Here is a 14,055-nt window from a genome sequence, read left to right on the forward strand (position 1 = left end):
GAATGTTACGTATCTGAGTCCTCAAATTCAAAATGAAATCATCAGTGCCTGTAATACTAATGTTCTTGGTTCTTTGGTCAACAAGGTTAATGCTGCAAAGTGTTTCTCAGTATTAGCTGATGAAACCATAGATATTTCAGGCATTGAACAGTTTTCGCTGTGTGTTAGATATTTGCATGCCAATGACAACTCTGTTGCAATAAGAGAAGATTTTTTGCAGTTTATACCTGTTTATGATGTGACAGGCAGAAACTTGGCTGATGTTATCGTAACCAATCTGACAAAATATGGTATTGACATGGCTTACCTGCGAGGACAAGGGTACGATGGTGCTGCCTCTATGAGTGGGAAATTCATTGGTGTCCAGAGACACATAACTGATAAATTCCCACTTGCACCCTGTGTACACTGCAGTGCCCATTCCATAAACTTGGCAATTTATGATGTTTGTAAAGAAGTTCTTGTGCGAAATTGCATGGGAGTAATTTCTAGCATTGAAAACTTTCTCAATACACCCAAACAAAATCACTTTTTGGCTCTGTCGGTGGAGAATAAAGCACCTGAATCGAAAAAAAAAGTTTGAAAGGCTCTACCCCAGCCAGTGGGTTGAGAGTCATGACTCAGTCATTGTCTTTCTAGAATTAATCCATGCATTTGCAGATGCCCTTGAGACCATATCAGCTTGGCAAGACAGAGATTCTGCCACGCAAGCCAATCAATTGTTGTGTTCCATAACACAGCCAGAATTCATCATAACTTTACTTACCATTGCTAAATTGTTTTCCTTTAGTTTACCTCCGTGCAACTTACTGCAGCAACAGAACATTGATTTAGGTGCTGCGATGCATCACGCAGAAATAGTGGAAGATTTAATCTGTTCACTGAGAAATAATACCGTGAATGAATTTAACATCATTTTCTGTGAGGCTCAAACTCTGTGTAGTAAGCTTCAAATTGACATCATAATGCCAAGGCAGGCTAAAAGACAGATGTACTGTGCTAAACCACAAACCACTAGCCCTGAGGAGTACTTTCGTATTGTTGTATTTTTACCATTTGTTGATTACTTTCTTTCACAAATATGTGACCGTCTGTCCAGTCACAAAACTATCCTTACAAACTTCATGTGTCTACTACCATCAGGATCTACCACAGAGCGGTCAGAACCTACAGCACAACAATGTGACCAAATTAAAGAGTTGGTCAATATATATAAGGTTGACATTGACAACACTTCACTAGCTGCAGTAGGTGAACTTAGGGTTTGGTATAAATCACTTGCGAACAACAGACTAAAAATGTCGCAGATGCATATGTAATGTGCAATGCAGAAATGTTCCCAGTCATTTCTAGACTGTTTAAAGTATTTGCCACGCTGCTTGTGTCAATGAGCTCAGTGGAGCGTTCGTTTTCAACTCTCAGAAGACTCAAAACGTATTTGAGAAATACCACCACTGAAGATCGACTGAATGGCCTGGCCTTATTATACATTCACCGTTATATTAAAGTTGAACCAAACTGTGTTGTAGATATCCTGGTAAGAACGAGCAGTGATATTCGATTGTATTTCCCTAGTTCTGAAAAAAACTTGCTGTATTGAAAGAGTGTTCAATCAGAAATTTGTATCTGACCATTTGTTGTGTATGAAAGTATCTGCCATGCAATCACGGATCTTTATGAAACTTCATAGGTGGCAACTGAACTTGTCTAAAACGTTTGGGTCCATGATGGGTTAAACCCCCCCCCCCCATGGCTACGCCCCTGACAGTGATAAAGGGCAATAGATGAAAACGTGAACAACAAGAACAAAAGCCGACAGGAATTTCGGTTTGAAATTCTCTATTCCCGGAGGAGATAGAGATAACCGGGGGTGCTCAGAAAGATGGACTTTCTCTTCGCCCCGCTTGTGAGTTTGGGATATTGGTGAAGCTACCCGAAAAGAAGAAATGGAAAAATGAAAAAACTAGAGTATAATTAAAAATAAATAAAATAATGAGAGATTACATAAATATAGGGAAAGAAGAAGAAAAGAAAGAAAGAAAGAAAGAAAGAAAGAAAGAAAGAAAGAAAGAAAGAAAGAAGGAAGGAGAGAGAGGAGAGAAACCATAACGGACGAGATCCTCTTGATATAAGTTGTGAGCTCTGAACAAGCGGGGAAGACGAAAAACCGACGAATTGACACCGGACACCCGTAGGTGAAATGTGCGTGAACAACAGCGGAAATAAGTATGTTTATATACGCACAATGGGCCAATACGAAAACACCACGTTCCATGTTGCAGCACTTCCAAAGTCATTACATCATATATTCTTTTCTTAATCATTACCGTCTGCCATTAGTTGCTATAAAGAAATTGTTAGCAGTATGTAACTGCTACATCGTAATTTACCGTTCGTTATGGTTGTGTTGGAAATTTTCTGTTATACATCTATTACACTATATAACATAAATTTTGTTCCTGGATAGTATGTGTTATTTCTTAATTGCTTATGTTGTTAAAGTGCAGAAAATGGCCTTATTCCCTTCAAACTTTGCTTTTGTGACCTGGATAATGCAATTTAGAAATTAACTTAGTTTCTATGTAAAAGCGGGCAAATTTGCACATTTTCGTATACATAAGGTCTGAATAAAATAACATATGAATCAAGATTTACATGTATTTATAGTAAAGTAATACAAAAGTATTTAGAAGTGATTTGCGACTGTAATGTAAATAACTTTCATGTATCAGCCCCTAAATATAGTCTCCCATAATGTTTTTTTTATACGTTACCAGGTCACAAAAGCAAAGTTTAAAGAGAAAATAGGTCTTTTACATTTACTTTAGGCATAAGCAATTGGGAAATAACACTTTCTGTCTAAGAAAAAGAAAAAGTAAACATTTTGTTACATAGTGTTATTATTATTTATTAAATTAATTACTACGTAAAAGGTAGGCTTGTTGCAATTCAAACTTTTAGTGTATAGTTTTAAAAGGTTATTTTAATTTTGTAGCCCCCTCCTCCATTTCCTGTCAGTTATTCAGTGCTATTTGTTTCGTAGTTAATGATAAATTAGTTGATTTGTTTTGTGTAATCGTCTCATTTGACTTAAAATGACCTCCTGGAACCTTCCTCTGCTTTATGTATATCAGGTCCATATGAAACATTTAGAACGCGACACAGCTCTGATATGAATGGTGTCACACTAATGTACTCAGTTCTTAACATAAACGTTATATACTTATATACAAACGAAAATGAAGGCACAAATGTTTTATTAAACAAATTAATATGTTACGAAGGTGATCGACTAGTGCTGCTATCTGATATTGATTTACCAGTATATAACAAAATTCGAAAACATTTTAAGTACACTGTCCCATTAACTGCATTTAAGATAAAATAATTCTGTACAGTGTGTTGGTCACGTGTTTTTGAAAATGTTTCTATCGAAGAGAGCGCAAGCAGTTCTTGAAAATGAAAATTTTTTATTCCAGCACATGTTATTGGCAAATTCTGATTTGTATGATGAAAAAGAAAATCCAAAGGTTTGTTTCTTTTTTTATGAATCAAGTGTGAGTGATGTATCTTGTATAAACTATGAAGTTATCGTATAGTTATAAAATCAAAATTATTTAAACTTGAGTAGTAAATCCACTATATTTCTATCAGAGGATTTTCTTTTTTTTTTCAGTATTGAAAATCAATACATAGTGTTACACTTGTACACGGTTAAATATATATTATTACCGTAATTAATTTCAATTGTTTATTTCTGTGTTTGAATAAGCTAAAACTAACAAAACATCTTTGCATTTAAAAATTAAACATTCATGGTGATCAGTGAGTAATTGTGTTCAAGTACTTATTAGTATATCAAGCGCTTACATTCAAAGAAGGGATCCAGGACAATGTCTCACGTCCATGTTTACTGATTCTCGCATTGAAACAAAGTAACTTTTTATGTTACATTCCTATTCATAAATACAGAGTTTTGCATAAAATTGGCGTAACTTTGATAAAGAATAAGATTCGTATTTTGTGAAAAGTTATAACTATAAGACTTGAATTCGCTAATTAAGTAAAATCGACCACCAAAATTTTTCACATGTTTATAAATATTCAAGAAGTTTTTGAACGATGTTTCGATTGTGGGAAATTGCTCTGAAGTTTTTCTTTACATGAATTGAATCGTCATAATTTTTGCTTTGTGTTCAGACAAAATTGTTGTTTTCGTATGCCTTTTATATTTTCTAATCAATTTTTGAACATTTTAAGGAACTTGTATTAAAATGAAAAATGTGTTTGACAATTATTTTATTGAAATAGAACCATTTCTTTCTAATTAGACGCTAATTTTATGCAATAGTGTGCCGAACGTTTTGCAACAGTTATAATTTTCGTCGTGAAAAATACAAGTAATATTTACCAGCTTACCTAACTAATTAGATTCTCACTTTGAAACAAACAAACTTTAAAGATGTCTTAAAAAGGAACAAAATATAAACAAAAAGGTAGACTATAAAAAATTATTTGGGTGAAACATTGTCCGTATCCCTCAAAAAAGAAGATCCCAAAACTATTCCTTATATGACTAAATGAAGATATAGCCTAAAGCTGCTTAATCAGGTTTTATTCTGCCAGGCTCCCTGTAAAAGGGTAACTACATTACCAAAAACCTTTTTGTATGAATTAGGTTTTTCTAATTTTGTGACCATATAAGACTATAATTTACTAAAATATATAGTAAATTTCACAAACACTAGATTATAGGTGAATTCTTTTGCAGATTTAGGGTTAAAAGTGGCCCAGGAAAACTGTTTTTTTTTTTTTTTCAGAAAAGTCCCACTTCCCCAACTGCACTGAAAGGTAAAGATAAAAAGTTTTGCACAAAATATATTTGGAGATTGCATTGAATAGTCTTAAGTATATATTACATTATGCAATCTCCAAATATATTTTGTGCAAAACTTTTTATCTTTACCTTTCAGTGCAGTTGGGGAAGTGGGACTTTTCTAAAAAAAAAACATAGTTTTCCTGGGCCACTTTTAACCCTAAATCTGCAAAAGAACAATAAAAAAAAAAAAAAAAAAAGACAACCATTTACCTCACTCCTCTAGTGTGATAAGCCTGTAGGCTTACAAAGCTAAAAATCAGCTTCTGATATCTGCTGTGGGCAAATTAAAGTTACCTAAAGGTAATTTATTGGTCCATACATCTTTACCATAAAAATTAATTATGAACTAAACCAAAATAACCTGAACTTGCAGTAAGTTTACAGACTTAGAACACAAAACATTGGGGTTTGATTACTTGGGAGAGAAAGAGTGGATATTGTGTGAATAGAACTGAGTTCAGTACTGTGTGATAATCCATGGAATTGTTCTTAATGTAATGTTTAGAGATAATAAGGGACCTGTTAGTCCATCTTGGATGTCGTATCCTCTGAACCAAACTAAAACTTAAATTTATTAATTAAAAAAAATTAAAGCTAGCCCTTATCATTCATATATCTATAAAGCTTTTTTTATAATTGCTAATTAATTCAGATGGAGCCCTAGCAGGGGACATTTTAAATTGATATTAGCAATAGTGCAGGTCATATATTTATAGAAGTTTATTTTTAAAAATAATTAAATTTATTCTTAGAGTGGGTTTAAATGTTGAATTTTCTCAAGGATGGGTTTCCAAGGGCTATCTTCAAGGATCAAATAGTTTCTTGTTTTCCATTGGTTATGTGTCAAGAATCGTTAAAGAAATAAACAGACTTGAATATCACATTAAAAATATACCACTGTGGGGTAAAATATTAGGAGGAAGTCTATGAAACATATATTATACAAAATATTAAACACTAATATGAGTGCGTGATTAGGATAGTGTAAATAAATATTTTATAAGGCAAACAACAGTATTAAGAAAATATAAAAAATAAGCAATGTTGACATTAAAATCTCTATAATGAAAGCACTTAGCAATAGTAATTTAAGAAGAATGAACCATAAGAAGAAAAAATGCAAGTTATAGCATTATTTACAATATAAATATTACACTTCTTAAAGATGTAACATTAAGCCACAAATACAGAGTTTAACATCTCTCTCCAGTGTAATTTCAAAGGTTAAAGGTGATTGTTGTATTCCAAACCACAAGATTGCATCATGTCATAAGTAACTACTTAAAATTTGTTTTATAATATTAGGTCATGAATGTAGCATCCACATGTCACCACTAGGGGTACCTTTTGTATTATTTAATATACATACATTAGGAGGCATGTAAGTTAATGTTTGTAACAAATAAAAACATATTAACTAAGTGATGGAAGGAAAAAGAAATGAACAATAAAAAAGTCCTAACTAAAAATAAAAAACAGACTTTCAATAAATAGCTGAATCAAACCTTCACCAAGTTTTAGTTAAAGTAAATTGTGTGATTTCTAGTACATCTATCCAAAGTGCCAAAACCAGATCACATATCTTATTTGAACTTGTTTTAAAATGGGTATCTTTTCTTATGTGTACCATTCTTGTGCAACACAGTACCATATTAGGTCAAACCAGAGGTTAACAGAAGTTTACTAGTTGTTGAGAAAAAGTTTAACATGTTTTTAAAATGATTTGTGAAAACTGGATTTTGCATTGAACAAAACCACTTAACATTGTAAAAAAAAAAAAAATGCTTTTCTTGGCTATTTAACAACTTTTGTATTTTATATATAAACTTTATCCAGATCATAAGCTAAATAAATTATTATTTGACAGCATATTGATTTTGGAAATTTTATGGAAATAAGTTTAATTTCAGTATCTGGAAACTAAAATACATATGTTTTTTGTAGAACCTTCATCATGTTGTAGTGTATGGAAAGCAAAGGAAACATTTTGATCAGGCAGTATTTGGCAATTCACGGAGATACTACTTAAAGAGAAAGCATATTTTTATCATTACTTTTCCATTTTTAAAATGTTTGACTTTTTATTACATGTTATAAACTTTTGATACCCTTTATATTTTATCTTCTAATTTATTTTATATGTTGAAGGGTTATATCAACTTGGGAACTGCTGATAGTAACCTTTCAAGTGACATCCTTATTGAAAAAGTAAGTTTTTAATCATTTTAATTGGATTCCTAATTTAATAAATATATTTAATAGAAGCTTTAATAAGGTATTATTGTCACATCATTCTTAACTAGGTCCTTTTAAATTATCTCATCTACCTGGTGAGTCAAAATTACTTTATTTTTCCCTTTAAACATTTCTTATAAGCTTGAAGTTGAACATTGCTATAGTAAGTGGAGAGTTGTTTAAGACTTACAAATGTTGTTTTACCTCTCAATTAACATTACTAGGACTAGCATATAATTAATTCACTTTTTTATTGTTGCATGCACAGTTATCGTTTTTATTTTGACAAACTTTCAACTCGCCTAATTTTCTTATGTTCATAATCCACCACTGTTCTAGACTTCTCTAGGAATACCATGAACTGCAACTCCCTCTAGCTAACAAACAAATTACATCCTTAAATATATTTAACTTACAACATTATGTTATTCAAATTGTATTTCTTATGAATGTTGGTTCTGTTTTTAAGAATGTGTAATAGTTATTACATTAAAACACCACACTTGTGTAAAGATATCTGCTAAATTTAGTTGGAGCTACGTTTCAAAGTACACAGTACCTTATAAACTGTTAAATGCATCACGCTTTACTTAAAGATCTGCTGCGTCTTTCTGATGATGGTTGTCTTTAACTCACTGAAAAATGTTGGTATTTTTAGTAAGATCTAGTGCCTTCAACAGTTTAAAGTATTGTGTACTTTAAAATGCTATTCATTGCAAAATGATATGTTTACTAAATACTGTTTACATTATGTGTTAGTGTATAAAGTAAATTAATGATGTTGGAAGGTTTTCATAGTGAGCTTCCATTCATTACAGAAATGTTGCTTTATATACGAATGTATGTAACGTAATAGAAAAACTGAACTAAGACTAAAAACAAGTCTTAGTTTTGAAGTCTTTTCTTATTAATAGCAGTTTCACAGTTGAAACTTTTAATGAATTAGAGAAACTGGCAAAACAGATTTGTTATTAATAATATATTTTACCACTGAATTACAGAAATAAACCAAATGTTTTCTTATTAACCTACTTCAATTAAATTGTTTTAAAAAGAGAGAAGAAAAGAAGTAATAAAATATTTACAAAAATTAAGTATGATGCAGGTGTGACAATGGCAAAAAATACAGAAACAGTATAAAATCCTTACATACAGTATCCAGATATTTCCAAGGATAACTTTTATCTAGAGTTAAATTTTGGGCTCCTACCAGTTGCATGAATTCAGGTTTGAAGAAAAGCATTTAATCTTAATAGTGCTAAACTGTCTTACAGTAACTAATAATCATAAGCTTGTAAGATTGACTCAATACTTACTGGCTATTTTTGTAGTGATTTTTGTGTATTCATCTCTATATTGTTTCTGTACTTTTTAGCATTGCCATCCTTATATCATACTTAATTTTTGTAAAACTCTTTCATTACTTGTAGATATACAGTTGTTGTTATTAGTTTCAGTTATAGGTCTTTGTGCAATTGAAATTATTTTTCAGAACCTGTGTCTATGTTTATACTTTCATTTTTAGCTAAATGAAGAAGGAGTTTGGAAGTTTGATCATAGTTTGCAACAATATTTTGAAACTCGTGGCATCCTTAGGTATGTATTAAACACAACTTTCCAGTAATGTGCTGCTATTAAATTTAAAAAAAAAGGTTAATTTTGAGTTTAAGCTTACAATCATACAGGTTTAGCAATAGTGTATTTCTACTATGTGAGACTGTCAGCTTAAAAAGTAAAGCCTATTATAAGAAAAATGATATTTGGAAAGACTGAAGTAAAAATTAAATTAAACAGTAAAATTTATTACATTTGTATGAACACCAAGATTAAATACGTTGTTTTTATATTGACATGTTGAAGTGTTCTCTGAACTTCATTAGGCAGAACCCCCTTAGTCTTGAACCTGTACATCCTGAGATTACTTTTTTTAAAGGTTTCATATTATCTGATAATACAGGGTCTTCAGAAAGTCACTGTGCAGTTTTGTCTGTTAATAAATATATAAGTGCACAGTGACTTTCCAAACACCCTGTATTATAGATCTTATATCATCTCAATTGCTATAAGATTGTTACCAATTATAAATTTTAATTCATTTAGCTGTTTGAAAGTCTAATATATATGGATCAGAGGGAATGGAGATTTGCAGTTTTCTAATTCTATCTGCATTGTTTTCCAGTGGGTTTGTGCTCATGCTCAGCAGGTCGGATGTCAGAGACAAAAAGTATCTTCAATTAAATTCACAAGTAGCATCTCATCTATCACCAATTCCAAAGTCATATTGGGCAAGATTTGGAAGGTCAGTGGAAGGTATTCTTCTATTCCCCGTACCATCTTGCTCTCTAATGGCCAGGTAGTTGTTGATGTACAGAGCATCACTGATACTCTCTCTGAGAGCTTTTCTCAAGCATTCAGCATTTTTTTCCCCTCTGCCATCTTGGCCATCAAGTCTCTGGCAAAGCAATCACCTCTTTTCTTTCAGACCGAGTGTCTCTATGACTATAATTGCCCCTTTACACCATGGAATTCACACTTGGTTTTTCATCAACCTGGCATTACATCAGATGGACCTGACAAAGTTCACTATGAGATGCTGCACCATCTCTTTCTTGTTATTTCTCTGTTGTTTTTAACTTAATCTGGCAGGCGAATGTTTTTCCTGATGTCTGGTGCTGGGCTGTTGCCAATCCTTTCTCTAAACCAAGGAAGGATCCCAAGATTCCTTCTAATTATGGTCCAATTGCATTGACTAGTTGTCTCTGTGAAGTCTTTGACTATTTACACTGACTCTAGGCTTTCTCCTGGTACTGAAATCACTTCACATTAAGTGCACACCCTGTTCTTATCAATATTCAACAGTAACTAGCCCATTTTTCTTCAACTTACATTAATATCCATTTTTTTTCTGTATACTTGGCCATGTCAATATTCACAGTAACAAGCTTGCTGACATTGCAGCTAAATTTGTGTGCTCTAGTACTATTATGGTCATGCCCGTTCTGTATATGGACTATTGTCCTCTCTTGAAGGTTTCACTTTGCATCAGTTTTTGTGAGCAATGTGATAATAAGCTTTCCAGATCATACTTTCTGTTGACCTTTGGCTGTCTTGTTTTCCATCAGGCTCAGAGAGAGGAAGTTGTTCTCAGGTAACACATTGATCACAGTTTTCAATTCATTGTTTTCTCTTATCTGGGTCTGGTCCACCAGTGTGTGACCTTTGTGACACTTAAGTCACAACAGCCCATGTTTTATTGTCATGCTGTCATTACAACCATGAATGGCAGCACCATTTTCAACATGTTTTATCCACAGACTTACCCCTACATTGGACAGTGGTGAGACTATCCAATTGAATTATGTTTTTACATTTTTACATGCTTTTAAATTTTTATTTAGTTTTTGATTTGATTTATTTTTATCTTTTATAATACTTTACTTTTGTTTTTATTTCAACTTGTGTGGTACAGATAGCCTTGTTGCTTAGCACCATAAAACAGCAATAATTCAAAGAAACAACAAAAAACTATTCTAAAAACCAAGGTATGTGATTATTCTAGCCTAGTCTAGTTAAGGGTTTGATTGGGTTTGAAAGATTTTTAAAAGTAAGATTATTTAAAATATACCCCAGGTGGACACTCCCGAACAGACATTAAGGTAATTTAAATTATAGGATAAAATTATTAATTCTTTTTTTCAAACTTTTACTTATTTACAACTGTTAGTCATAAATTATAAATATACTAATTTTCTAAAATCTCTCAGAACAACGTGTTTCAGTAACGTTTGGATGCAAGTCATTTAGGAAGATAAATGTTTTTGGTTTTTTATAAAGGAAAAAAATATATATATACATACATGCATACATATATAATGTCAAATTGATCACTCTCAAAATAAACACTTCATTGCTTAAAATGTCAGCTTTTAGTTTTATCATTAGATTTTTGTATTACACAATTAATTTTTGAGATAGGAGGTTTGTTTTATATGATGAACAAATTAATTATAAAAGATGTTTGTGTTCAGGCTACGAACTGCAATGGCCAAGTTTATGAATCATTTTTTTCATCCATTGGACAAGATAGATCCTCAGAATGTAAGTACATGTTTATTGACATAATGAGTTGTACTTAACAATTCCCTCTCTTTATTCAACATTTAATTATTTCTGGTCTACTGTGATGTGAAAAATATAGTACTATCAAAAGACAACAAATTTACTTCTAAGTAATTAAATGCACATAAACACAGCTGTATATGAGCCAATACAATCTTAGATAAAGTATTAGAATATCTGTAAGACCTGTTAATGATACATTATTTTGATTCAGATATGTTATTGAGAAAAGTTTAATAAATATAAAATAATTCTTAAGATTTTAGTTTATTCAGTATTGGTTGTGATGAGTAAATTCTGGTAATGGGAGTAAAATAATAGTTATTGTTTTTGAGGAATTAATTATTAAGTAGAAAGTAATAAACTAATATTTGTTATTCCAGCCTAACTGTAAGTGAACTATCAGAACTATGTTGTCAAGTATTTTAACTACAGTAATTAAAAAATATCCAGTTTCTTTGACAGTTCAGGTTAAATGTGCGTTTACTTAGAAACATTCTATATAAAGTTAGTGTAAAGTTCAGATAGAAAAATACATACAGACAGTATTGATGTTTTGAACTAATATAAAGGTACCATGTGCTATTAAATAACTATTTTTCTAACATAAGGATGTTACACAAACATAAAGCTTCTTTAAAGCAGAAACATTTCTTTCATCCTCTAGCTTTTCTTTTTTCCTGGAGTAGCAAGCTGCATCAACATTTTGGCTCACTGTTTGGCCGATCCAGGTGGTAAGACTTCAGCAAGAAAGCTGTGTTTATTTTATTGTAGAAAAAAGCAGTCAATATGTATAATGTTGTAAAAATATGGAATGTTAACAGAGTACTATTCGTTTATAGTTTTCTGAACGTTTGAATGGTATGTCATATTTTATCCTATAACTTGAAAATTATGTATTTTTCCTATATTTTTGTAACACTAGAGCTAAAAGAAATAATTATAGAAGTTTATAGAGATGTTTAAATATTATATTTTATCTTTAAAGGTCAAAGGTTCAAATGACAACTGTACATCTTTAGTAGGTTTTTGGTTATATAGGTAAACCATTTTAAAGAACAATAATTTCCAGCATTTGGTTTTTAATGGTAAGTGAACGAGAATTGTCCATATTTAACACTAATGCATTAATAAATGTGAAGAACCTGTACTGTACTTGTTAACCCTAGAATGCCATTAACATCAGGTGGTATAGGGTTGTAGTAATCCCATACTGGCAGTTGATGGATGATGATCTTTTCATACATAGTGTAAGTATTCTAATGAATATTATGTACACAGTATAGCAGGCACTGTTCTTATCTTTGTCCAAAACAATTTATTAGCTAATATGTTAATCTATAACTTTGGAGACTTAACAAAATATCTTTGTAAGTTGTGCCTGAATCAAAATTAAACTCGATGACAACAGTGGAAGAAAACATATTACAGGAAGAATTTGTTTGTTTTAAAGCAAAGCCACCTGGGACTATTTGCTGTACACTAGAGGATATCAAACCCAGACTAGAGCATTGTAAGTTTATAAACCCATCACAGTCCCGGCAAGGGGCCACATTACAGGATATAATAAAAAAAAAAAAAAAAGAATACATAGTTCATTGTTGAACATATGGATATGTTATGCAGTATGGAACCAGTTGCTATGTTTTGGAGTTTCAGCATATAAACAACATTGAATAATACATAACTTATTGTTGAACATATGGATATGTTATAAGAGAAAACAATGAACTAAAAACTGTGACCAGAAAGAAATGTTAAAACAAGGTGATAGTGACGGAGCACATCATTATCAGAAAGAAATGTTCAATTTGAAATCTTCAGATAGAAAGAATCCATATCTAAAGCAAGATTGTTAAAATGTTCATGAGAGTTATAAATGATAGCCCATACAACACATGGAGAGAGAGATAGAGTGTGTGTGTATTGTTGGTTTGATACAGTTGGAAAACTATAAACCTCAGAAGCTATACCTGTGACAAATGCTTATTAAAATATATTTGTAAATTGTATTAAGAAAGAAAACTGTATGTATCAATCTTGTTTGCAAATGTTATAAATTTCATAAATATAGACATTCAGTTAACTTCTGAATCCAAAGTGCAATATCTAACTCAGTTTCAAGCTATTTCAGATTGTAATACATAACATAATGAATTGGAGACTCATCTGGGATAAATTATTGCAGAAGAGATCTGTATGCCATTGATTTCAGTCACATCTGAAATAAAAAATATTTGTTGATGAGAACATTTTAGAATAATAAAGTTATGAGTTATTGTTGATCAGTATATTCTAATTAATAAAGGAAACTTTAGTGATGACAAAATATGAACTGAAGAAGAAAAAAGAAAAAAAAGCTCAAAGGTTGTTGAGATTGAGAATCTAAATGGAAAAACAGGAAATGAGAGGAAAGAAAAAGAGGCTGAGGAGAAACAATTATTCACAATCAAGGATATAAGGTTCTGATTTAGTTGATGAACACTGAAGATGTTGGAGAACAGTGATTAAAAATTGTTTAAGCTGTGACTGTTATGGCACCTACCCGGTGTTTAGGGGTACGACTGGTATGACAGCTATTCAGTACACGCAGCTGTTAGATAAATCTTAAAATCAGAAATCAACAATAACAGTTACAGAAAAATAAAGCTCTGAACCAGAGTTTGAGAATCTAGAACAATCGATAAGCTCACTATCAACTTCAGAACTTTCTAAACCTTATAAAGAAAGTTCTATCTCTCAAAATATTTGAGTTCAACTGCACACAAATCTTCAAGCTAGAATCCTGAGAAAGAAAAATTGTCCTCCCCCATTATCTCAGG

General features: G+C 31.5%; 1 protein-coding gene across 6 annotated transcripts in view; it reads left to right on the top strand.

Moving 5' to 3' along the window:
• Nucleotides 1–3,151: 3,151 nt before the first annotated feature.
• Nucleotides 3,152–14,055, top strand: part of LOC143225323 (1-aminocyclopropane-1-carboxylate synthase-like protein 1) — a 31,680-nt gene continuing 20,776 nt past the window's right edge. The window contains exons 1-6 of one of the 6 annotated variants that reach the window (XM_076454495.1): nucleotides 4,434–4,641; nucleotides 7,028–7,087; nucleotides 8,640–8,710; nucleotides 10,584–10,656; nucleotides 11,143–11,212; nucleotides 11,901–11,967. In XM_076454495.1, coding sequence (XP_076310610.1) covers nucleotides 11,156–11,212; nucleotides 11,901–11,967 — 124 coding nt within the window. In that variant the 5' untranslated portion in view covers nucleotides 4,434–4,641; nucleotides 7,028–7,087; nucleotides 8,640–8,710; nucleotides 10,584–10,656; nucleotides 11,143–11,155. Of the gene's footprint in view, nucleotides 3,531–3,838; nucleotides 3,936–4,433; nucleotides 4,642–5,160; nucleotides 5,180–7,027; nucleotides 7,088–8,639; nucleotides 8,711–10,583; nucleotides 10,657–11,142; nucleotides 11,213–11,900; nucleotides 11,968–14,055 lie in introns of those variants that run through there. The other 5 variants (XM_076454490.1, XM_076454489.1, XM_076454494.1 and 2 more) reach the window with 5 other exon arrangements.

The sequence above is a fragment of the Tachypleus tridentatus genome, chromosome 9 (assembly GCF_004210375.1).
Source record: "Tachypleus tridentatus isolate NWPU-2018 chromosome 9, ASM421037v1, whole genome shotgun sequence".
NCBI lineage: Eukaryota > Metazoa > Arthropoda > Merostomata > Xiphosura > Limulidae > Tachypleus > Tachypleus tridentatus.